This window comes from Microcaecilia unicolor, chromosome 6, assembly GCF_901765095.1.
Source record: "Microcaecilia unicolor chromosome 6, aMicUni1.1, whole genome shotgun sequence".
Taxonomy (NCBI): domain Eukaryota; kingdom Metazoa; phylum Chordata; class Amphibia; order Gymnophiona; family Siphonopidae; genus Microcaecilia; species Microcaecilia unicolor.
This window is the reverse complement of record NC_044036.1, coordinates 287,774,566-287,800,714: the sequence shown is the minus strand read 5'-3', so window position 1 is coordinate 287,800,714 and position 26,149 is coordinate 287,774,566. Positions and strand designations below refer to the sequence as shown.

Genomic DNA, 26,149 nt, shown 5'->3' with positions numbered 1-26,149 from the left:
ATGTTTACCAAATAGAAGGAGGAATAGTTAGCCCTGAGGAGAAAGGGTTTTTAGAAGTGGTAATTTCCCATTTCAAAAAAAAAAACAGTATTCAGTAGGGCCAGCCTTCATTTTCTATTCCAGTTGCATTGGGGAAAAGGAATCAAGTTCTGAAAGACTCCAGGTCAGTGACAAATGGCTCCCAGCTGGCAATCTGACAGAAAATCACCACATCTTAAAACATTTATTAGCTGAGTACTGGACTTGCTTTTCTAAGCTGATTACCATAGACAGGGAATGGGAGAAAAGCCATAGTATATCAAACCCAAAGCTTTTTTTTTTTTAATTAGGCGCATTTGGTTATACAATAAGCATTGCAGACTTTTTTTTCCTCTGAAAGTGGGATGATAAGAAAAAGTATTGCTATGTGAGATGCTGACCCTATGCAATATGTAGTACAATGCACTTAAAATGCTAGCTTTTCATTTTAAGCTGCATCCATAGGAGCCAGCTCTGTGGGTGCTAATGAGTACTGAGCCAAAAATTTTAAACTGAGAGCAGAAATCTCTCCTTATGACTTCTTATGAGTCAACCTTTATTAACATTTAACAACATGTATATATTTGTAAAACTATCCCCCCTATTTAAGCCATGCTAGTGGCTGCAGTGTGCTAATGTCGACACAGCCCATTCACGTTCAATGGGCTGTGTCGGCATTGCAGCATGGCTTAGTGAACAGGGTGGTATGAATGTTAAGAGTTTTCAAGCACATGTGCATATTTAGAACATGAAAAATGTTTCTTTCTTCCTTTTCCAGTTTTCCAACGGTCATAAACATTGTCCAAATTTACAGTATTTCCAGTGGCCAGATGTGGTAGTCTACCCCTCTCCTGCCACAGAAGCTGCAAATATAGCAACCCCCATTTCCAGTATCTCCCTGTGGTCTAACCCTCTCCCATAATAGCAGCTGCAAGAATACTGTCCCCCCCCTCCATTCCCCATGTTGGCGCTTTTTGATTCCCATTCCTAAAGCTATACAGCCTTTTCAGTATTACCCTGGGACTTTCCTCTACAAGTTCACTCTCAGGTGTGCTGCTGGGCCACACCCTATGCCTAGTAGGGAGCCTAATGCTGTACTTCCTGTCAGGCAAAGGGTATGACCTGGCAGCATGCCTGAGTGAAGGCCTGTAGAGGAAGGCCCCATGCTGGGGGATGAAAAGGCTGTACACCTTCAGGAACAGATGTCACTGAAAGCATGGGTGGGGTGGGGTGGGGGTGTGTGCACTACTACAAATGTTTCTACACTGAGGCCCCAATGCTGAAAAAACTGGTGCTGTTCTGAATAGCACTGTAAAAATACTGCCATAGCGCAGAAAAATGCCCTAATGCTCATTGTTAATGAGATGCAAATATAGGTGTGCTCATAGCATTAAGCATCAGGGAGTTCAGCTGGAAGATTGTGTTTTGGCACAGGATGATTGTGCTTGGTGCATGTGCAGAACAGTTCTGTGGTAAGCTCAGCTCCTGTGTGCATACACCTAGCAAAACCCGAATGTAAAGCACACATTGGCATCTTAAATATATGCGTTTTAAAATTATTTTCAGCTTGGATGCTTATATTTAGATGCAGGAAACCAATGCCAATGTGTGCTATGGGCATTTTTGTTAGCATGACTATTTTATGGTTTAACGTTTTTATTGATGGCACAGTATACAACATATAAGTATCAATAAACATGTACAAAATACAGATCAAATCAATTTGTGACAGAAACACTTGAACAGAGTGTCATCAAACTTTTACTTTAACCCCCCCCCCTTTTCCTACACCTTACGTAACTACTCATTTAATACCCGTCGTTGTCCCCTGTTTGCGAACGAGGGTTCCAATATCCAAAGGTACAGTAAATAACATCAACACTAGTCTACCACTTCTCATACTTTCCCATGACTACATGAATTTTTGTGTCACTCTGCTTTTATTTTAAGTCAAAATGTCACTGTCCTAGACAGCACTAAGTTCTTGTAATTCAAACGCACCCAAAAAATTTTTTGAGCATTCAAAACCCTTGTCATCTTCAAATGTTGTCTTAGATTTCTCCCCCCTCTATCCCCCCCTATTCCCCCCTCTTGTGGCACGCTCTATGTAGCATGACTATTTTAAATGTAGATACAGGAAAGAGATGCCGGTGCCATTTTTGTTAGCATGGATGCTTTAAATTTAGATGCAGGAAAGAGACATTGATGTATGTTTTCACTTGGGTCCCACAACCAGCACTTAATTAGCTTGCATGGGCTTTCTTCTGCTTCTAAAAGCAATCAAAACTGGCAGATTTTGCAGAAAGAATCATGAGAGAAGCATGAGAATCATGGGAAATCCTCTCTTCCAGCACCCTAACGCCTGCTCCGACCTGGCGTTATTTTTTACAGCAGTAGGGCAGTTTTGTTTTGGGCGCTCTTTTCTCAGCATTGGGGAGGAATACAAAATGACCTCATTTACATGGTCTTGACTACATTTGCATGCTATTTCGCTAAGGCCTGGCACACTTGTTGTTTGCCTTGCTAGACCCTCTGAACATTCTGCGCTGGTAAATGCAGGTACTAGTACAACACTAATGGCATCCAGCGCCCACGTTTACTTTAGCATTGGGGCCTGAAGCCTTAAAATTTATATGCTAACACAGTGCAGCTTAGCAGGAATATTAGTGCTGAGCACCCCCAATTTTCAGCAAGCTCCTCTGAGTCCAGGGAGGGGTAATTTGTTTTGTTTGGCACTCCCAATCATTTCAAAAGGTACCTATGGCTGCATCCATATGTTGCCAAAAACAATCTGCCAGCTAGCTCTGCACTGAAAACATAGTTCTTGTATACCCATGAAGTACAAACATACATCAGAATAGTCAGTTATGGATAATATTCTCTGCGGAAAACTATGAAGGCATACAAATATGCCTATTGAATAGAGGAGTAGCCTAGTGATTAGAGTAGCAGGCTTAGATCCAGGGTGCAAATCCTGCTTCTGCCACTGACCACTCTCCTGGTGACCTTGGGCAAGCAACATCATCTTTCATTGCTTCAGGTACAACCTAGGTTGTAAGACCACTGGACCTGAACTTGTAACTCAGAAAGGCAATCAAATCCATCAGAAATATTAACCCATGAGCCTGTTCTTAAAGACAAAACGACCACACCCAAAGCCATTATATGTTTCTTTACCACTCTATTTTCTCGAGAGTATGCTGACCACAAAGTAAAGATAAATCAATGGAAGTTTGAGCCCGTGCTTTTTTGGTTTGGTTACATCCTCTTCAGTTGATATTTTTAAATTTGCAACTACTAATAGATCAAAGAGAAGCACAGACTATGACTGGAAAAGTCATTGACTGCCCTTGGCTGGTAGGGAACACTGAGTATCCCCATCCCTACTAATCTCTCAATCCCCGAGCCCAGATCTACAGTACCGGTGCCACGTGCGTCCGGGAGTGTTGCAAGGGACGTCATAAGGTAACTAAGCAACAAACTAAACAACTACCTCTTGAGGGGCTCTCACGAGTCTGCGGGCTCTTTTTGCGCCCTGAGGGGGAGGAATGGCAGTAAAGGGGAAGGCTTGAGGAATGACCTGAACCACCAATGCCCACCAGAACACCAGGGGCATGCATGTTTCACCTCGCCTCTACACCTGCACAGGTGAGTCTGGCTCGGGACGAAGAGGCAGCGAGGACAGTTGCAAAGAGCAAAAGTTGCGATTACATGAATCATTATTGATTTAAATATACCACGTTTAATGGAACATTAACTTTACATTGCAGTCTTTTAAGGGCTGCTCTACAGATTCTGATGTCCCACTCTCATTCACTCTGTGTGATCTGCCCCGAGAGAAAGGAAGTAGTTATTATGTTTCGTTCTAAAACACTACAATTCAAAGATCTCCTTCCAAAAGCGTATACTGCTTATATTTGAAGGCAGGGAAGGTTAGGTGATGTGCTGAGGCTAATAATACAGGGGGGTCTTTTACTAAAGCTTAGCTCGAGTTATCTGCAGCAGGGCCCATTTTATTCTTATTGTCCCTGCTGCAGATAACTGAGCTAAGCTTTAGTAAAAGACCCCACCCCCCACAGAGCGTACTTGGAAAGAAACATAAGAACCGGACCTCACCTTCTCACAATTTGCCCTGAAAGGAAGCTACTGCTACTTCTAATTATGTTTGCCCATATAGGATTGCTAGTAATAATTAGTAGTATAATAATATTTGGGCGAATCAAAGACAGAGATTTATACAGGTCCCAATAGTAGAAATTCATAAGACAGAACAAAGAAGCAATATCATTTCACTACATTTTGGGGAAAAAAACTAAGGTCTGTCTCGTATCTACTCCTCTGTTAATAAAGAAAACAGTAAAACTAAGTAAACACTTGTCCTCCTTTTAAGTTTTTCCAGTTGTTTGAAAGACATTCTCTTATGTTAGTCCTTCTGAAATACTGTGGACCATCCACTTTTTCCCATGTGTTTGTTTTAAATTCCAGTACTCTGGTCCTTCCACCTCTTTCCGTGCTCTTTTATATTCTGATACTCTGGACCTCCCCCTTCCCTCACTTCTTCCCATGCTCTTTTAATTCCAATACTGTAAACCCTTCACTTCCTCCCATGCTCTCTCTCTTCTCATGCTCTTTTAAATTCCAATACAATGGACCTTCCACTCTCTCCCGTGGTCTTTTAAATTCTGGTACTAAAGACCCTCTCCACTCCTTACCATGCTGATACTGTTGCCATTAGGGTCTGTGCAAGATTATTTGGTGCCCTAGGCAAATCAGCCTTGTGTCCCCATCATCATCAAGGTCCCTAGAGAACCCCCTGATATTTTGATAAACTCAACAATCATGATCATCTCAATGTCACATCTCTCAGAACAATCCTGTACTAACACATAATTGGACATCATGCATTTAAATATTAAAGTTTATTTAGTGTACACCTAATGAGAGTGCAATTTCCTAAAGCTATGGCTATTTGAAAAATTCCACTCTCTGTGTGAAAGAACCGGCTGATGGGTAGGTTTTTTTTTGTTTTTTTGTTAAGTTTGTGTGACTGTCCGGACTATTGTTTTGCTTTGACTGCAGCTTCCCACTTTGAAAATGCTGCCCTAGGCAAATGTCTGATGGTTGGGCCAGCCCTAGTGGCCTTCACCTTTAGTAGGAAGGTGCTTCAGGAATCCCTCTGTGCTTCTTTAGGTTACTGATGAACCTACTTCCTTCCTCAGGGTTCTCACAAGAATCCATCGTGTATTATTTAATACACTTGATATAATGTGTCACAAGTTGCCATGTGCCACCCTCACTTATGAGTATTTTCTACAAAGAACAACATTTCACTGACATATTAGAAATGAGCTTGGAGGAAAGAAGACATGATTGTATAAATTAGGACACATGACCCATGAGTGGCTAAAGCAGGTGTTGCTTTTTTTTTTTTTCTTGGAAGGACAGGGATGATTGTTATACTTCATTTTCCTTTTGAGAGCAAGAGAATATAATGCTTGTAAGAAAGGCTAAACTCCTGGACTAGAAACATATGCACATAACAAGGCCACTAGCTGTACTTTGCCATGGAGTAACCACATATAAGAAGAGGGGGGGGGGAAGGACCATTGCCACAGCTGCAAGGATGACATGATACAAAACCCAGTCACTGGGAACTAGCCAGATATTCAGCTCTATATACACACAGTCTCCTATTTTAATCTTTATTCTTCCTGTACACAATCCAGTTACCCACCTTTCAATAAAACAGGCTGATCATTCTTCCAAAAGCAGATACTAATTTTTTTTTGTCTCTTCTGGTTGCTTTATTCTCATCAAGGTCAACTAAGCAAAAATGTGTGAGGCACCACCACAAACACTGAAGAACCTGGAGGACCGCTGCAACATCTTTAAGCAGCAGCAGTTCACATTCATCAGAGCCCTAGATAATGCTCGGGAGAATGCTCATGACAAAATCAATTCGGTGAAAAACATCAGCCAGGTACAAAGCTTTCCACACTGCAGGGCCAGCCTAAGGTTATCTATAAACTAAGGCTACCAACTTGATCTAGACCTGGATTTACCCTAGTGCAGGCTTGGACTTGTCATCTTGCTTTATTAGAGAATGCAGTGGGGAAATCAGAACTACAAGTCCCTGCATGCAATGGGGTAAACCCAGGACTGGACCAACCCTATCCTGCAAATCTGGATCCAGTTAGCAGCCTTACTATAAACCTTCAGCTGTGCCCCTCACATCCCACCTAATATTTTCCCTTCTCTTTCCTAAACCCCCTCTCTCATGTCCAATATCTCACCCTTCTCCGGAAGTCCAGTAAGTGACCTAGTCCTGGCAATTGCTGCTGTAAACTACAGTTAGCATAGGACCTTGAGTATTCACACATACTAACATAGTAACATAGTAGATGACGGCAGAAAAAGACCTGCACGGTCCATCCAGTCTGCCCAACAAGATAAACTCATTTGTGCTACTTTTTGTGTATACCCTACCTTGATTTGTACCTGTCCTCTTCAGGGCACAGACCATATAAGTCTGCCCAGCACTATCCCCGCCTCCCACCCACTGGCTCTGGCACAGACCATATAAGTCTGCCCAGCACTATCCCCGCCTCCCAACCACCAGCCCCACCTCCCACCATCGGCTCTGGCACAGACCGTGTAAGTCTGCCCAGCACTATCCCCGCCTCCCAAGCACTATCCCCGCCTCCCAACCACCAGCCCCGCCTCCCACCACCGGCTCTTCCACCCAATCTCGGCTAAGCTCCTGAGGATCCATTCCTTCTGAACAGGATTCCTTTATGTTTATCCCACGCATGTTTGAATTCCGTTACCGTTTTCTTTTCCACCACCTCCTGTGGATACTGAGATCTGTTGGGTCCCTCCCCCTCCAAACTTCTTGTTACTGCCATAGCAGGATGTAGAAGGCCTGAGCCACACAGCCTCTGGAGAACCTGTGCTGACTCAGCCAGTGACGACAATTGCTGTGCCAATGCTTCCCCCATATTATGCTACCCTGACAGATTCCTAGTTGGTTGGATGAGCCCTGCCATGCTGCAATGCCCAGTTTTTGCCACAGGGTGGCATGAGGTCAAAGCAGGAAAGAAGTATTTTACTCTTATAGAAATGGCAATTAACATGAACCAATTGCTTCCATGTTTCACATTTTCAATAGATTACTATAATATTGTTTAAAAAGAGAGGTCCACTGATTACATACAGAATAGTTTTTGACCTGTATGACATTACATTCATAAATTTATTAGATTTTTAAGCAAGGACTAGGAAGCTTTCATGGAGGCAAGTGTCCTGAGCTTCACACACTATTCAGCTGCCACAACTTCTCTGCCACTAAGATGCTGATGCACAAAAGTCCCCATTTTAAAAAAATCCATTGCTTTTAGATGCCCGGTAAAAGTTAATGAATTTGAAATAGGAAATCTCCTACAAATGAGCTGATCACAATTACAGCAAGAGCTTGGTAGGGAAAGCACCAGCACAGAACAACATGTGCTATAGACACACCTCCACAGCATTCCACTGCTACACATGGCTTTCATACATGCATATAAGCAATAAACCACTCAGGTCATGAAAGTTTCATTATACACCCTGTGGGATTTATTATTTATACGTGCGTGAAAGCTGTGTGTAACTTTTTTTTCTAAATTATGGGTATGCCTCAACAACTTGCTTAAACTTCCTCACAGTGCTGTTACATGTGGGACATACACATGTGCAAATACTACAGCAGAATGCCCTGCCAAGAAACCAACATCATGCTACAACAGCTCCTGATTTTCTTTTAAAATTTCCTCATAGAAGGTAGGCACTCATTTCTGTGCATCGCTCAGAATGCACATTTAAATACAATCAGCTATTTTAATAATTTTTGCATACAATTCTCATTGGCTGCTACTACAAATCCCTTTGTACATTTCTCACTGAATACCAATACTGTGCTTGCTAAACTGGCTAGAAGCAGTCAAAATTGCATGTTGCTGGCATGAGACCCTAAGGCTGGTAGCAGACTCAGGCAAAGTCTGTTTACACCTCAGGGAGGTGGTGTTTTTTTTGGCTGAAAGTAAGAGACTCACAGAGTGGTTTTGTTTTTACACTGCTTTGTTGAGCTGCTTTAATTACATTTGTGTTGCACTCACTAACTGGAGTAGACACTTAGCCTAGTGATTATAGTAGGGTGCAGAAAAGCCAGGGCTCTAATTCCATTGATAGCTCTTGTGACTTGGAACAAGTCGCTTCACTCTCTATTGCTCAGGGTACAGCATACATAGCAAGCATACTCAGCCAGGGAAAAAAAAGTTATGCAACCTTGAACTCAAATTTGGAAAAGGTGAGCAATACAGTTTTTAAAAATCCAATCAATAAATTCAAATGATATTCTTGTAAGTGAAGAATAAATATTTGCAAGAGAAAATAAAATAAAGCTGTGCTATTTAACACATATTCTTTTAGCATACAAAGCAGCATTTGGGAATATTACAGCAGGTTTAGTGCATTAGCCTCAAAGAGGATAAGCACTAATATTTATAAACCAATTGCACACATAATTAGAATATGTGCATATACTGCTAAAACTCCACTTAGGCATATCTTTACAAAATAGCACTTATCTCATATAGTGCATATTGGAAAGATAGTTGTACACATGTACCGTATGTAGAATACAATAAGTTACACACATCACCAGCTTTATGGCTAGCCTAAATGTAGATGCACTTATCTACTGTAGCATTCTATAGGAAAGTAATACGTAATGGCACCTACCAGACACCCAGAACATAAGAATAGCCATACTGGGTCAGGCCAAAGGTCCACCCAGTATCCTGTTTCCAACAGTGGCCAATTCAGGTCACACATACCCGGCAGAAACCTAGATTGTAGCAACATTCCATGCTACCAATCCCAAGGTCCAGCAGAGGCTTCCCAATGTCTGTCTCAATAGCAGACTAAACACTAGTTGATCAACAACTCTGGGGCATAGTTACTAGTACTGGGATTTGGACCCTGAATGATGTAATGTGTTCTAACCACTAGCCCACCTCCTCCCAGAACAAGGACAACCAGGCCCAGTTACAGAATAACCTCACAAAGCTTCAAATTGCAACTGAAATGGTCAGTTGGTGTTGCAATCGTTACTTTTAAGTAATCTAAATCACTGCAATATTTTACGGGGCTACTGCAAAAGACTTTGAAAGCCTTTTAGCTTATACAAATTCAGCAGCACAGCTTGTAACTGGATGTGGCTTACAGGAACATATTACTCCCTATTTGGGAAAGACATTGGCTATCCATTAAACAGCATGTCAATTTTAAATTGGGCTATTTAATATTTTATCTCCTGTTCAAGAGAAAACCTGAATATTTACATACTACATCAAGAGGGTCAAGTTTTGTTAATCTGCATTGCAATAGTACTCGTATGTTGTTTGTGCCCTTGGTAGTTTAGAAAAAAAAATCAAGCTTGGTAGGGTTATATTTACAATGTTTAGTGTAGCTGGGCCATCTTTTGCAATGCTTTGCCAGTTACTATACATACTTGTTCTGCTGATTTAAAATTTAGGAAAATGAGAGCCATCTTTTCTGCAAATTTATTTCCTGAAGTGTATTCTCCAATTTGGCTAGCAGGTGGTGCATGTTTATGCTTTGAGGCTACTTCAGATCCAAGGCTGTTTTCTTTGTTTAAGCTTTTTGGAAAGGCAGTCTGTAGTATACAAGCTTGTTCTGAGCTCTGATTGGCCCAGGAGCGCCATTTCATTTGGATTATAGCGGCTTTTGCCCCAGTTTTGGCCCGGGAGAGAGAGAGAAAGCTCTTTGCTGAAGCCCTGTAAAAGTTATATTTGATAACTAGTGAGTAGCTATATGACCTGATTGCCCCAGGTACTTTAGAAAATATGTTTAGTGTTATATTTCAGTTACCTGTTATTGTTTGCACTTATGTTCATTGTTCAATATTTAAGACAATAAACACCATTCAGTTTATTGCCTTTGCTGTCTGGACTGAAAGAATCCTGGTGGTTTGGGTCTGTGAGTGCTTTCTGGGAACTGTGCAGTCTCTGAAATTCTTTTCATACCTGGTTTTAGGAACACATAAGACCCAGAGCCACAAGGTAAGGAAATGAGAATGATTCGAATTGTAGCTACTCCACACACAGTTCAGAAAAAGGGTCCTTGGGAACCGATATAGAGTCAAATCATCAGTGGTATAAAACTAGCTTGAACCTGTGTCATAAATCCTCCTAAATAGCAGTCCTTAGGATCTCTGTTCACTACAGATCATTTAATTTACAGTTGTAATTCCACACACCCTGCTTGTGGCTATTTCTTCTCTTTTGGAAAATAAAGCTAAGGAAAGCTCTGAATGGAAAATAGTAATGCTTAGGCATAAACTGGAACCATTTTTCACATGCTTTGGTTATAGGTGCAGCATTATCTGGAAAACAATTGCTATAATTTGACAGACAAACGCATCCTTAACATGTTCTTGGACACCTGTTCAGACCTCAACAGATTCTGTACGAGAATGGAAGCCAAGCACCCTGAAACCAGCAAGGCAGGAGGTCCCATCTCCAAGTGCAAAACCCTACTGAATCCTACTACTGATCTCACTTCTGTCCGGGCCAAGTAAGTCAGCTGTCCCCAAGGCAAGAGGGCAGAAATCACAGGCAACAAGATTTCAGCTACCAAAAGACATAGCAAAAAGTACCTTGAAAGCATATCAAGCCAACTCAGATCATATATTGCCTATGATTATATGGAAAGCACAGGTTGAACCCATCTTTACTGAATCTACTAGTACCAGTTAAGACTGAGAAGGACTATGTAGGCAATTTTATCACTTATCTAGTATAAGGTAGAATTTTATTATACCGTCTGCAACATCATCTCCTGTGTCTGTTCAATTAGACCACAGTACCTGGGATTTAGACTAAAGGCTATGTGTAACATTGAATCAAATTCCTTAGGTCTGCAGCCACAGCTGAACGTGCAAGGGGCAAGGAGGTGTCAGGCTGTACTTTAATGCAGAACTCAAGTGGTGGAATTTGGCTTGGGAATGTTCAAGGCTACTTATTAATCTGCTTCTGTTTTTTTTTTTTTTTTTTTTAAATTTTATCTCCATCCTCAAAACCCTGCAGATACCCCCATGATGTAGTGAATCGCCTGAGCTGTGAAGAGGCCAAGAACTATTATGGAGGCATAGTGAGCATTATTCCAGTTGCCATGGATTTCATCAAGGAGGGCGCAGGCCAAATACAAAAGCCACGGCACCAACTCCTGGTAAAAACCATGAAAGTCAAAATGCCTGGAGCTAAGCAGAATGGGGCCAGAGGATTCAAGCTCCCCACCCATTCTGTTGGTGTTCAAACCTTGATTAGTATGAAAACAACTGCACCCAACTCCCTAAACAAGAAACACATGAAGGTCAATTCTATGAGCATGACAGGGCTAATGAACCCTCCTTGGAAACATGCCGGGCCATTCAACAAATGGATGTGAGGAATTTCATAGGGTACAACCAGGAGTAAGAATTCACTGGAAAGAGAAGCCCAAAAGGTTACCCCTGTCACGTCTTATGCCAGGATTGTGCAGCTAGCTTCCACAATCCCAGCTTCCTCACACTCTTTTGCTTTGGTAATTATTCATGGCCTATGTTATTTCTACATGTGCCTAAACCAGACATAACTTCCACACCCTGCCCCTTTCCCTTGTGTTTCAGTGACAAGACACTGTTCCTTGCTGCTGTGCAACAGGCCATTGTTTCTGTACAACATGGAAAGAGCTAGGCAACCCAGCCAGAATCAGAGCATACTATTGCAAACCTTCAAAACAATGTGCAGACGCTCTCAACAGAAAGGATTTGACCAGTATGAATTACACATAGTAGAGCTCAGTTTTCATATTTATAAAAGGGGGGGAAAATAGTAGGTACAACTACTCCAGCACACTCACTTTAATGCTATCACTGTAACTGATTGCTTTCACCTTTTTGTCAAGTTGAATTCTGGAATCTGTTCAGTTTTGCAATTTGCTGCAATTAAGCTTGAATGCAAATTGGAACAGTACTAATTTTTTTGTTTAACTGTTCTCCAGAATCCACTTTATTTCCTTTTTCTATTGGTTGTATTACATTTTTAAACTTGGTGAACTATCACTGGGATTTAATGGTGCAAAAAGAGGTAATGTGAGGATGCCACCTGCAAGAAGGTATAGAGTCCTCATATTAAGTTGTAGTGTATAGTTTATTTACTTTGTACAATCATGAATGTGATAACTTGATGGCTCCTGCATGCAACCCAGCCTCCAATCATAGAAACACAAAATGGTTTACTTATTAAAAGGCAAGGAGCTGAGAGTCAGGGATATTTTTTTTCCATAATCTAAGCTTAACTCTAATTCCTTGTGCAATGCTAGTATAAAATCACTCTCTGTGCATTAACTATTCCCACTCCCTTGCAGTAGTCATGAAATGACCAGCACCAGCTCTGTCCTAAGAGCAGTGTGGCTCCCTTTGGATACAGGCTTCATTTGATAAAGGATGCACATTATGTCCTGGAAAGTTTCTCAGAAGCACTGCAGCACCTTGCCACAATTCACTTCCACTGGAAAATATAGCTTCAGCTTCTTCTGTCTCCATAAAACAAAGAAGATCCTCCAGAAAAGGGAGAAAAAAAAAGTGTAAAAAAAGTAGAGGTAACATCATTTCCTCATACAGACAACTGCCTTCACCCCTTTTAGCTCCCCCTTTAAAGGGCTATAGTGCAATTAAAAAAAAAAAATAATAAAAAAAAATTCTCAGCATTTTGTTTTAGATTTTTGCTTCAAGCGATTTTGGGTAGAATAGAACTTGAACCAGATTTTTTTTTTTTTTTTTTGGAAAAGTGCGTGCGTTCTTTAGTAATCTCAGGTATCACTTTGCCCTTTTATCAGCACCTGGTTGCTATCTGTGGATAAACTGACTCGGGAATGCCTAGAGCAGTGTAGACTCTTTGCAAAAAGGTACCACCACCAAACACAAACAGTGCAAAATGATATCACTTTATTTGTTCACAGTTACACAAGCCCAATGCTTCTCCATTTTACAACATTCTAACATGGACAACCCAAACCAAAGTATTTGGTTTCAATTTTGCTTCAATTGTACCTTTACACCTGGCCTTGCGTTTATTTATTTATTTATTTTTTAACATGCTTAACAGCAGCAAGGCAAGAACAGTTTATACTCGGGGGGGGGGGGGGGGGGGGGGGGAGGGGGAAGAAAAAAAAAAAAAGATTATGGTTAAACCAAAGTAATCCATTCAGAAACAAACCCATTTTCCTCATCACAGATGGGACAGTGTCAAGTAGTCAATCACTGTGCAATCCACATCACGATTTGCGCTAAAGTTGTTAAACTACAGAAACATGTTCCACTTCATTCGTTGTGGTCCATTTTAAAGTTAAATGCTATTCCCAGTCCCATACAGCTAAGTGTCTTCCTTCTCCCTTGCTGCAAATTCCAAACACATCTAGAGGCATTCGAGGGCAGTCAACTAGGGACTTGGCCAACATGAGTAATAAGGGTAGTACCAATCATATTCACAAAAGACAAACAGTTAAGATTGCACCTGATTAGAAAGCCCTTTTAACCCCAGAAAAATTATGTGCCATGATCGTTTTGTAAGCTGCCTGTATTTGACCTTGATATGTACAGGTTTGAATGGACATGTTTGCCCGTCTCTTAATTGGGGTCCTAATTCATTTTAGTACTGAAAAAAGGGAGGAGGAAGACTCCCACTGTCCATCAAGGGGCAATCTGTTAGGTCAGTGTGCACCGGGGAGCAGACTTTACTAACCCCAGAACCTGGAAGATGGCTGTTGGCTAGCTGAAAGTACAAGAGCTTGCAGCAAATTGCACTGAGAGCCTTAGTGCACAAATTCTTCCTTGCTAGAAACAGTTCATTGCTTTTGCATGCTTGGGGGGGGGGGGGGGGGGGGGGGGAGGAGAGAGGGGAACAGATGTCCTCTTGTTCCTCTATTCTATAGATTTATCCTCAACACTGGGTTCAGGTGCCAAACTGGTTAAGTTTTGGATGAGGCCCTTAGCTGCAAGCAATATGGTCAAACAGCAAATGTGTGTAATAGGCAAGCCTTGGCCAGTGTGCCAATGCTTCCTATTAGAAAGGTTGTTTCAGCACCAGTTTCAAATTCATTCTTGTGTGTTCCCAGCCCCTGTCCTTTCATGAAGCCACTGCACAACAGAAGCAGGGGCCCATAAAAACATTTATTCTAAACTGCCTCTAGTTCCGACAAGTTCAGTTTTTCCAGGCTCTAGCTGAAGGACCCCATGTGTTTTGGGTGTCCTGCTGTATGCCAAGCATCTTTTGGGGATTGCTTTCTGTCCTACTAAGCCAGGCTAAGTTCTTACCTAGGAGATGGACAGCAAGATTTAAGCTTAATTCTGGCAACAATATATCTCAAACTCCCCAAATAAAAAAATAAAATTCTAGATCTAAGACAAAATAAAGTGCATTTACGTTCAAAGGTCACCTTCACCATACGCTACTGCAATAGCCAAGTAATTAAGCTTATGCAAACTGCTGTGCAGGGCAAGTTAGACCCTGGCTGTATCCCACATCAAGCATAGAATACTGGAGTTAAAAGATTGTGCCTATAACTGTGGGGAGGGGCACTAAAGTCCTGCCATCCTTAGGGAGAAAGGGATCCAGGGATCTTAAATTCAAAAGAGGCACCTGACACTGTATTTAAACAAACAAAAAAATAAATAAATAAATGCACAACACAGGACAGTGGCCATCTTCCCCCTCCAAAAAATACCATGTTGTCATTTCAGCATGCCAGCTTAAAATAAAAGGTACAGGTCAATGTTGAACACACACAATTGTCAGCTCATACCAAGAAGGTCCAGGGCCTGAAGTTACCTGTCCATTACCAAACATTTATACCTACTCAGTCCTGTGGCTATAACTCCCCCCCCCCCCCCCCCTCAGATCACAGCTAATTCCCAAACTTCACTTGGGATACAATCAATGCCCACTCAGCACAGAAACTTAATGGGAAGGGGAATTTTTTTTTTTAATTTGGAAAATGCCATAGACAACAGCATTCCAGTAACATCACTCCTGCTCTCCATCCTACTAGACTCCATTATTCACAGCTATCCCAGAAGAAGTGGGCTTATAAAAGCTGAGGTGATTAAACATTTTGTCTTTCAACTATTGTCACCAAAAAAAGGGGGAGAGGCAATGTAGGGGTTATACCCAGTAGAGACTGGAAAACAGATGAAAAATACAAACATTAGGTATGGACTGGTATATGAATAGTTGTAAAGCCCAAGTACTCTGCACCTGAACATGAGCAATTGGAACCCTGAGCGTTTAGGCCAAGAGGAAAAGGAAATGTGAAAAGATGCAATGTCGTACACATTCCAGTGAAGCAAAGAGGATCCACCCCAAACACCTTTTGCAAAGTAACCACGTGTCCATTTATAAAGGGGGAAGGTAGAGACAAAAGATGCGAGTAGCAGAACAATTTTCCAGATGCTGTGAATAGTTCCGAATTGAAATTCAAGTTTGAAAATTCCTTCCACTGCGTGAGCAAGTTGCTTATTCAAAACTTCAGCCTTGAAAAATACTTTAACACTGATGGTTTCTTCCTTTTTTAGTTTTGCTGTGTTGTCTCATTATAGTCCATGATATGCAGCTGCCCAGCTCTTGGGTCCTGGTGAGACTCAGGCAAGGTGATAGTGTCCAGGCCAGGAGCAATTTTGGTTTCACTACTTACTCCTTTGCACAGTTCAACCTTTGAAGGCTGGAAAAGGCTATGAGCAGGTAGAGTCTCGTCACAGTGGCTCTCACTCTTGTTGCGAAACAGCTCCCGAGCCCTCATCCCTAGAAAGCTCTTGGAGTTCGGGTAAGAGCCTACAGTCAAAGGGACTCTGTTGGAGGGCTCAGGCACAGATGGTTCTTGGCAACTGCTAGGAGAACTTTCAGGGGTGGATAATTTGTTACCATTGCTCCCACTGGTGTTGTTCCCTCCATTTCTACCATAAGGAGCTTCACCATTTCCCGATGAAAAAGTAGAAACTAATGCAGTGGTGGAGTCCATCCTAGAGAAAGATCATTAAACAAAAACACCTTTAAAAATGCAGCATTAAGGGGGGGGGGGGAAAAAAAAAGAAAGCAGCACACCCTTTCAGTAGCATTTATTACATTATAAGTCACTGCTCTCTCTCTACTCAGGGATGGGATATACCAGATCCTTATTACGCCATTTGCCATGTTTAACATAGTGAAATAGGAACACAAAATACTTAACTGTTGAAGAATTAAATTCATACACAGATATTGGTTCAAAACATGAGAAATTCTTTGTTACCTTTCAGACAATTTTAAAATCAATCTGCTGTAATAAGATTTAAGTTAAATATTTGACACAGTTATCCCTGATACTAGTGCATCGAACTGAAAAAATTTAGTAGCTGGGAAGGAAATATTTAAGACTTAAATTCTAGCTCCTCCCTTCCCCTCCCCTGGGCGCCTCTTTTTTTGCTTAAGGCCAATGGAGCATTTGGAACCAGTCTGATATCCCAAGTCATATTCTGGGCTGTGTTACTACTAATACTACTAATAGCATTTATATAGCGCTACCAGACGCACGAAGCGCTGAACACCTGACAGACAGTCCCTGCTCAAAGAGCTTACAATCTAGATAAAACAGACAGACAAGACATTACGGGCAAGGGAATTACAGGGTAAAGAGGACCGGGGTGAGGAGGGCAAATGAGTAGCGGTTAGGAGCCAAAGGCAGTAGTGAAAAGGTGAGCTTTCAGCATAGATTTAAAAACAGGTAGAGATGGAGCTAGACGTATGGGTTTGGGAAGACTGTTCCAGGCATAAGGTGCCGCAGATAAAAGGAACGAAGTCTGGAGTTAGCGGTGGTGATGGGGGACGTCAAGAGAGATTTGTTCAGAGAGCGGAGTTCACGGGGAGGAGTGTAGGGAGAGATGAGAGAGGAGAGGTAATGAGGGGTCATAGAGTGGATGCATTTAAAGGTCAGTAAGAGGAGTTTGAACTGTGTACGGAAGCGAACAGGGAGCCAGTGAAGTGACTTGAGGTGTGGGCTAACCAAGAAGTGGGAGGATGTGTTAGCAGTAAAAAAAAAACCAAAAACAGCTCTTCAAAAAGGTACAGTCAAGGCTACTCCTACAATCGACAATCACTAAAACTGATCCTTTACGAGTAGTTTCTACTAGCAGCTCTGGATTTCTCATGTTTTTCTTTTAAAAAGGGTCTTGGAGATGTACAAATTTAATTAAAATATACCTTTAAGATTGTGACTCACCATTATCACTGTCCTTCTTCTAACCACCTATCACCAACAAGTTCCATACACTTTCCTCGTAAATATACACTCCGATCTAGTTCTCCATTCAATACATCAGAGTGTATATTTATGAAGAACAAAGTGTATGAAACAGGACACGTTAGTGATTGATAAGTAGTCATAAGGAGGACTTAGTGATATGGTGGACAATTTTAATAAATGTATAGTTTTAACTTAACCTCTGATCCATAGAACTTAATCTGAAGAACCAGTTCCATACATAAAACCACATTCCTGCAGTGACCTCAGAAGCCCAGCTCCATCTCTTGGAAGAAGTTAAGAACTTCATGTTTTAAAACCCCACATTCACAAAATACTGTACAGCAGTGTCCTCTAGTGATGGATTGAGAGTTTACTTATAAATATCTTTAACAAAAATGTGGTGGTTTGTTTGATACAGAATATTTAGAACACTGGGAACAGCTCAAGGGACCTACATCCAACTACCAATTGGCCGACTGCTATGAAAACAAGCCCTGGCTGCACACTACAGCTACACCACAGTGGTACAGAGAAATCAAGTCCTTGTTCTCCAGATGGAGCCCACAGTGCTCCCAAACCCATATTCTCACCGTTCCTCCATAGCCTCAGCCACTTCTGCAGTCTCCTCACTGGGATTTCTTGGCCAGTCCTCTTTCTCTGTCTGGCTGTACAGGGCCAGGATCTTCATCTCAAAAGCCTGGGTAATCCTCTTCTGGGCCTTGTATCTGTCCTCCAGCGCTTGCAGCTGCCCTCTATGAACAAATACATTACAAAGTTTTCTCCTTTCCAAAATCACACTAGTAACAAAAAATATAGTTAGCCAGGCTGCTCATGTGACATCATGGAGCCCTTGGCCTGGGTGCATAGAATAGCCTGGTACTGGTTCTTTTGCAAATACAGAAAATAGGCTGTATGATCTCTAATCATTTTGTTTCTCAAAATGCTTTTTTTTTTTGAGGGGAAGAGGGCTATGCTTGCACCAAATTGCTGACCGTGCAAAAAAGAAAAAGCCCCACCCACAAACCCACTGGTTAAGCTGTGGGGGGGGGGGGGGGGGGGGGGGGGGGGGAGTGCAATTTTTTATAGCAAAAACACAGGAGCTGGATTTGCAAGATTTCTCAGCTGTTATTTTGCATAATTTTTCTGAACAGCTTTGCAAATACAAGTTACACACAGGAAAGTCATAAGTAAACTTACACACATTCGTAAAATCATTTGCACCTCAGCATAGTGGCCTCCAACCTAGCACCCTGTACAGATTTCTCCAGCAACAGACAATCAGGTTTTTAAGGGGGAGAGGGGGGGGGAAGAAACACAAAAGTGACAATTCTCATGTTAAAAAGCTTTACAAACCACAAGATTCACCTGGCTGAACTCTTCACATCCTCTAAATATTTCTTCTGCTCCAAGAGGAGAATTTCCTTCTTGGCCAGCTGCGCCTCCAATTCTGCAATCCGTTTCTGGGAGCTCTCCAGGCGTTGACTTTGCTGACTAAGGCAAGTCCGTGCTCGCTCCAATTCCTTCCGGAAGGCAGCCTGCAAGACTTCCACTTCCTAGAGGAACAGCAAGACACTGCAGGTGTGCCAAAGGTTCTTTGCTGCTTCCGAGGGGTTTGTCCTGTTCACTTGTAGCTGCCTGACCCCCGACTCAGAAAAGCAGTTACTATGTACGGTTCTATATAAAAGTTTTCTGTGTAAGAGGAAACTAAGAAACTACTTTTCTGCAGTGTCTTTCCCCTCTGGAGGCAGTGAAAATTTAGGTAAGGTAGGGCTCAGATTAGATTTGCTGACCTTTAAATGCCTACAGAATTGTTTGTGCAGTTTTAAGGAAGAAAAACAAAAATTTGTACCCTAAGTTTAATAGGGCAGGACAGCTGCATTGGCAGGAGGTGTGTGCGACATGAGAGGATGCTTAATACTGGAAGGCCCAAGTAATAAATAGGTCATATGACGTGCAGGACTCACAGGAGGTTAGTCACGATTCCCTGCCCAGTTTTTGTCATGTGTGTGTGTATAGATTCAGGGCCACATGAGTATATGAACATGCAGCTAGAGACTTCTTACCTTTGTAGTGTTTGTGTGTTTATGCTGTAGCTGTTCTAGATACAACTCGTTGACTTCACCAAGAACCAACAGTTGTCGGTTCAGGAACTCCATCTGTTGCTGCACAGACTCACTGTTAGACAGCTAGGGGGAGAAAAAAAACACAAAAACCACACACACACTTAAGAGCTCATATTTTATGAAGTTTTTCAAAACCATAGATCATCAGCTAGGGCTGTTCAGCATAGAAGGCCCAAATTAGGAAGCATCTAAAGTCTAAGAGTGCTGCATTAAACCCACAGTAAAAAAAGTTCCATTTGATCAATGCATATTATCAAAATTTAGGCTCAGATAAAACTTCCTATCCAGCTAGAAAAAAAGTAGAAAGATTCAGTATCAAATAGATATAGCAGAATTAAAAAAAGGTCCAAAGAGCAGCGACATCCTGGAAAAGACAGCTGGGGGGGGGGGGGGGGGGGGGGAGGGATATGATGGAGATCTACAAAATCCTGAGTGGTGTGGAGCAGGTGGAAATAAATCACATTTTTTTCACTCATTCAAAAAGAGTAGGGGACATTCAATGAAGTTACATGGAAATATTTTTTCACTCAACAAATAGCTAAGCTCTGGAATTTGTTGCCGGAGGATGTGGTAACAGTGGTTAGCGTAGCTGGGTTTAAAAGAGGTTTGGACAACTTCCTGGAGGAAGTGTCCATAGTCTGCTATTGAAACAGACATGGGGAAACAACCGCTTGCCCTGGGATTGGTAGTATGGCATGTTGCTACGATTTGGGCTTCTGCCAAATACCTGCGACCTGGATTGGCCACTGCTGGAAAAGGATACTGGGCTGGCTGGACCATTGGTCTGACCCAGTATGGCTATTTTTATGTTCTGAATATGTGCCATTGTCCTCAAATGCTAGTATCTCAGTCACATGGTCACTAACCCAACCACGGAAGCAGATCCGTCTTGGGATGATCTTCGCTCCCCAAGAGAAATCCATGTGACAAGAGCGCGTCACAAAGCATCCCTGAAGCCTATGGTTACCCTGGATGGCACATCTCACCTTCTGAGAGACCTGGCCGAGTCGTAGCTCTGTGTGGCACACCTTGTTATTAGCCTGCTTAAGTTCTAACCGCAGCTCAGCTATCATATTCCGACAGTCCTCCAGTTTAGTCTGCCAGAAAACAAGGCAAAAAAATACATTAGTAAGGAAATGAGTTAGTTTCCTGAAGGAATTTGTCACATTTGTATCCCACATTTTCCCACCTATTTGCAGGCTCAATGTGGCTTACATAGTACTGGAGGTGCGTTTGCAGACTCCGGTGTGAACAAATACAAAGTGATGTTGTGGAAATAAGAAGTTCACGTGGAACAGTCAGCGGAAGAGTTGTGTTATGGCCATTACGTGCTTTACTTTTGTTGTGTTGCCAAGATCAGGCAATTAGGTTGGATAGGTAGGGTATGCCTTTTCAAACAGGTAAGTTTTTTTTATTTTTATTTTTTTAAATTTATTTAATTTTGAAATATTAACAAGAACAGCTTGTTTTTCGAAATACAGCCATAAATGTTTCAAATAAAATTACATTAATGACAAATCAACATTGTCACAGTTCACTTCAACAACAAAGTTCTCTCTTTTGCTTGTTAGCCCACATTTACGTTTTGGAGGAGAGCGATAAGAGTTAGGGAAGATTCTACATATTAAAAGAAAAGAAAATAATGGCATACTATTTCAAGCTTTATCTAATTACTTAAGTTGTTTCAAGTCCAGAAATGATTTCAGGTGGTCAGGTGAATAAAAAGTATATTTCACCTCACCCAGCTTAACATTACACTTACAAGGATATGCTAAGAAAAATGTTCCACCAACTTCTATTGTCCTTAATTTTAAAGCCAAAAAAGCTTTCGCCTTTGTTGGGTCGTTTTTGTCACATCAGGGAATATTTGTTCACAGGTAAGTCTTTAGTAATTTACGGAAGTTTAGGTGGTTGTACGTTGTTTTCAACGGATGAAAATGAATGAGTTCATCTGGCTCACTAGTAAAGACATTAGCCATTTTACAGTCCTATAACCATTTCAATCAATCACTTACCTACCTTAGTAGGTCATATTTAAAATATGCACTGCAATGCCACTACACAGACACTAAGATTCCATATAACTAGACAAATTTATGCAAGTCAATTGATTAGGAAGGATCCCACGAGGCAGTGGAGAACTAGTGCAGTGCCCAAGCCCCTGAACCCCCCCCCAAAAAAAACAAACCCCCAGCACATCCAGCTTTTATTTATAGGTCATTTTCCTTAAGAGAAAAGTCTCCATGAAGGTCTGCAAGTTACCCAGAATAAATCTCCTTACATAAAAGAGGATTGAAGAGATCCTACGCCAGCTTTCGGTCCCACTTGTCTGCTAGATTTGCATCATACCTGCAGCTCCTGACTCTGGTTATAGAACTCTTCCCGGTCATGTTGCAGTTGGCGGATCTGGCCATGGAGATGTGTTACTTCTGTGTTGCGTTCACCCTGTAACTGCTGGTACCGGGCCTGTTCCGTATGCAGACTTGCCTTCAGAGACTGGATATCCATCTCCTGCAGTTTCAGCTGATCTTTCTGTTAAAATGACTCATTAGATCAGTCAGCTAGCCTTGGACCTCTAGCTGGTATGCTGCTATGCAAAGTTCTATACATATACACTAGATGCAAACACCTCTCAGAAAGGCAGGTCGTATTTTTCACTGAAAGCAAACTCTGGTTGCAGTGAAAAATATGACCGTGTGCCCTGTACATGTTAGGAAACTGAAACCAAGTCATTCAAAATGAATTCTTAGAACAGTATAAGGTCAACCATAACCACATATATTTGTTAAATCAGTATGGCTGTCATGTTAGTCCATGTGAATGCACAAAAATAAAAGATGAATGTATAAAAAAAAATGACACCTGTTTTTTTTCCTGTGTGCAAATTTTGTTTTTTTAATTAGACCTGTTGCTCAAGCATAACCTGTGCAGAGCCCACCATAATTCTAAAAACAAAACACAAAATAAAAACCAAACAAAAAAGCAAGGATACACTGCTTGTCAGAAGTGGAAACCAAGACAGGATTCCTTTTATTTACAACTAGCGCTTGGAATAAAAGTCTAGCTGACTCTCTTCTATGGACCATATTTTAAAAAACCACAGAAATCCTGTTTCCAGAATATGGAGGTCAATTTGGCTTCTCTCCCCCCCCACCTCCAACTCACCATGGCTGCATTCTGTTCTTCCAGGGAGCTCACTTTGATAACCTTGCGCAGAAGCCGACGGTTACGCAGGGCATGCTGCTGCCTCTTGAAGCGCTCATACAGCACCTGGTTGTGCAGTAGAATCAGCTGGTTCCGCAGCGTATGGATCTCATCAGATGGAGGAGAGCCTGTATCAGGGAGGAGGGTTGTGGGCTTTAGTGATTAACCTACTTCATTAAATACCAAGTATTTGGGTCTGAGTGAAGTAGTGGGGGTCAGCATAGAAACCCAGTCCACAAGAAAAGGGAAGGGATAAGGGATTGGGAAGACTAGGTAATTGTTATAGATTAAGATTCACCGACTCTGCAGAATTTTACAGTTTCAAAGCAAACAACTGAAAACAATTAATGGCAAAATACTGTTTACCTCCAAAATGAGTCCAGTCAGCAGATTTGCTGGGCAATGGCAATCTGAAAATAAAATGTAGATTTTTTTTTTAAATATTGCTTTGTGCTTTAACACCAACAGAGCTGCAAATTAATCCAGCTATTTAGAGACCGTGAAGCCTACCAAGATGTCTTAAAAGACATTAAGCATGAAATCAAGCACTGGAAATTAGAAACCAAACTTGGAAAAACTAAAGAGAACCTTACTTGTTCAGTTCTTTATCATGGGCATCAGCTCCAAGCTGGATCAATCGGTCCAGAACTTCTGCTGGGGAGAGAGAAGTTGCTCTCTCCTCACCCTCTTGCTCATTCCCCTTCAGTTGCTTGAGCAAATCATCTGTCTTCCTGCTCACAAACACAATGGCAGTCTTTGGAAATGCCAGTTCAAAGAGGTGCTCATATGGAAAGGTATTCCTGCTGCCACTGCCCACCTTTTTACAAGGACTGGGAGTCAGAATATCAGTGGCCATTTCAGGAGCACCAGCACCTTTCTGGCATTCAGCAGTACAGTCACCCTGGTACTTGCTAGGCGATTCAATGGGAGTAAAAGCTTGCTTCGGCATGTCCCCAGATCCATCCAGGGAAGGGGTTGTAGATTGATCTGTGCCCTGTTCCAGTCCAGCAGAGCTTGCAGAGTAGGATTTCTTCAGGCTTTCCTCTCTCCGATAAAAAGGGGAGTCGAATCCTCCTCGTGGAACCACATGTTCCCTATCTGTGGTAGTTATTTCAGATAGCTCTTTCCAAATGGCAGCTTCCAGATTGTGATGGGAAGGCAAGCAAAGAGAAATAAAAAAAAGTGTACAGTTACTTTAGAGGAGGGGGGGGGGGGGGGGGAAGAGGGCTCTCTTCCTGAAAAAGAAATCCAATCATACCTCAGCTATTATTTACTACAGGTCGTCACTCCAGACACCCCCATATTTTTTTGGGTTTATTTGTAAAAAGTGCTCTACATACTCCACACCACTGTGCTTCAAACCCTAAAACCAAGTGCAGTGCTCAAGACACAGGGTTTACCTGAGACATGACCTGACTGCTCAGTACAAACAACGACAAATGTCCCTTTTCTTATGCCTGGAAGGAAATTAAGACACACAGCTTGCTAACAGAGCCACACAGCAGTCAAGGTCCAAGCAAAGCAATTTCAGAGTAAGCTCCCTTAATGAAAGCAAATTGTTAGGAGGAGGTAAGAAAACAAACCCCCTTCCATTTGTGCTTCTCCATAAAGATCCTAAAATCTGCACACAGCAGGGGTCCTCACCTTCTTCGTCCTTCTCACTGCTGTCCTGTTCAGAGATCAGACCCTCTATAACGTCAGGAAGTTCACTCAAGGAGACAGTTTTTATGACTCCAGTCAGTTCCTCTGGGGGGGGGGGGGGGGGGGGGAGAGAGGAAAAAAAAACAACCAAAAACTTGTTGCAATGCATGTTTTGCATACATTAGTCAAGTACAGCCCTTCCCAATTTAGCTTTACAAGCATAAGAGCTTGGAGGTGGAGGCCATAAAATTAAACAGTCTCGGTTGTGTAGTATTGTCCTTAAAAGAACTAGAGCAGAAGGCCAGGTCTGCGAGCCAGCCATTGAGCAGGCAAGCTTGCTCAGCCTACTCTATAAAATATCTGCTCTGCCCACCTGAATTAAAGTTGCCCAAGTAATGTTATAAAAACCATATGAAATGCATAACCACAAACAAAAAAAAGCCCTCCATTAACACAAGACAATAAAACCCATAGAATTAGGGCACAGAAGCCTGCAATGATATATTATCAGGTCCGCAACGAGCCCCGTTGACATAACATTCATCCAACCTTTCCTAAAACATCCAGAACATGTTCTTTTTGATAAAACCGGAGAGTGGATACAAGAAGGTTCAACCTGTTGAAGGTCTCGACTAGAGACAACAAAAATGCACATGCAACTTTGTAAAGTATTACAATAGAATTTACACAAATCTGAAACAGCAGCATTAAAGTTTGCTTGGCTTAAAGACTAGTAGATTCTATATTTTATTTCCAGCTTGCATAGTAGATCCTGAAGCTTTTGCCTCTAGTACAGGCCTTTATTCCTGGCACTGCTAGCTCTCTAATATTGACAGTAGGGGCCAAATCATTCATATTACTCTATATGTATTCAGCTTCAAGTTGTCCCATAATGCAAAGCATTTATATAAAAATATGTAAGAGCATGTCCCAGCTGCTTCAACATGTTTGACTCCCCGTTTTATTTATTCTTCTTTCCACGGCATACGTTTTTGGCATTGAAGAAAAAAAAAATGGGGAAGTCCATCAAAAAGTACAAACAGCATGACAAAAGAATAAGTGGGAAAGCAATCTGTGTCGGACAGTTGTAATGCTGGAAAACCCCATACAAGTACCAAGGTTCTAGCCCCAGACTGGATTTTACATCCATTTTGCTAGGGGTTACAGAAGGAGACTCAGAAATTTCCCTACCTGTAACGCTGCGCTGTCTAGATAGCAATGGCCTCTCATCCTGAAAGAAAGTAGGAAACTTGTCACAAAAAGTTCAGATCGCAAGTGTCACCAGGGAGCACAGAACATCGCATCAGAAATGAGCCCAGCCTGGAAGCCGAGGATGTACTAGCACAGGCTTGTACAGGAGGAGAGGGAAATGGCAGGGGATCATCAAGGGTCAGAACCGAGGTGTACGAGGAGAGTGGAATAAGTTCAAATATAGCGTTGGGGGGGGGGGGGGGGGAGGGGGGACTAAACCCATGTTAACTATTCAGCTTACACTTACCTTCTTGGGAGGAACCATGACTGCAGCCAGAGAGGGGTGACCAGGCTCATCTGAAATGCACAGAGGAGCAGAGGCCAGTGGAGGGGAGGTAGCAGGTGTTCCCAAGGACATTCCTTTCCCAACCAGATTTAAAAAAAAAAAAAAAAAATATGCTGAATTACTTAGCTTTACAGACGTCACATTCACTTTGTAAGTGTAATCCATGGTACATCTCTATCCTAGATCACAATTCCTTTATTATCTATGCTGAAGTCAGACTATCATGGACCAAGAGAGATGAACATTTGTG

General features: G+C 41.9%; 2 protein-coding genes across 10 annotated transcripts in view; one reads left to right on the top strand and one right to left on the bottom strand.

Moving 5' to 3' along the window:
* The first annotated feature begins 3,519 nt into the window (after positions 1-3,519).
* Positions 3,520-12,773, top strand: SPACA9 (sperm acrosome associated 9). 5 transcript variants are annotated; one of them, XM_030206475.1, is made up of 5 exons: positions 3,532-3,666; positions 5,837-5,998; positions 10,451-10,653; positions 11,166-11,307; positions 12,487-12,773. In XM_030206475.1, exons 2-5 carry the CDS (start codon positions 5,852-5,854, stop codon positions 12,487-12,489), a joined length of 495 nt encoding a protein of 164 aa, XP_030062335.1. In that variant the 5' UTR covers positions 3,532-3,666; positions 5,837-5,851; the 3' UTR covers positions 12,490-12,773. The 5 variants fall into 5 exon arrangements, with proteins under 5 accessions (XP_030062334.1, XP_030062333.1, XP_030062332.1 ...); XM_030206472.1 differs by having other exon boundaries at positions 3,526-3,666; positions 11,166-12,773; XM_030206474.1 differs by lacking the exon at positions 5,837-5,998 and having other exon boundaries at positions 3,520-3,666; positions 10,530-10,653; positions 11,166-12,773.
* Positions 12,774-13,290: 517 nt separating this feature from the next.
* TSC1 (TSC complex subunit 1) overlaps positions 13,291-26,149 on the bottom strand; it is a 28,550-nt gene continuing 15,691 nt past the window's right edge. For 3 of the 5 annotated variants that reach the window (XM_030207762.1, XM_030207761.1, XM_030207763.1), the window contains exons 11-23: positions 25,861-25,973; positions 25,554-25,593; positions 24,366-24,467; positions 24,122-24,178; positions 23,315-23,858; positions 23,088-23,131; positions 22,683-22,849; positions 21,867-22,049; positions 20,504-20,614; positions 19,458-19,580; positions 18,760-18,947; positions 17,985-18,146; positions 13,291-16,135 (exon numbers count right to left, since the gene is read on the bottom strand). In XM_030207762.1, coding sequence (XP_030063622.1) covers positions 15,688-16,135; positions 17,985-18,146; positions 18,760-18,947; positions 19,458-19,580; positions 20,504-20,614; positions 21,867-22,049; positions 22,683-22,849; positions 23,088-23,131; positions 23,315-23,858; positions 24,122-24,178; positions 24,366-24,467; positions 25,554-25,593; positions 25,861-25,973 — 2,282 coding nt within the window. In that variant the 3' untranslated portion in view covers positions 13,291-15,687. Of the gene's footprint in view, positions 16,136-17,984; positions 18,147-18,759; positions 18,948-19,457; positions 19,581-20,503; positions 20,615-21,866; positions 22,050-22,682; positions 22,850-23,087; positions 23,132-23,314; positions 23,862-24,121; positions 24,179-24,365; positions 24,468-25,553; positions 25,594-25,860; positions 25,974-26,149 lie in introns of all 5 variants that reach the window. The other 2 variants (XM_030207764.1, XM_030207765.1) reach the window with 2 other exon arrangements.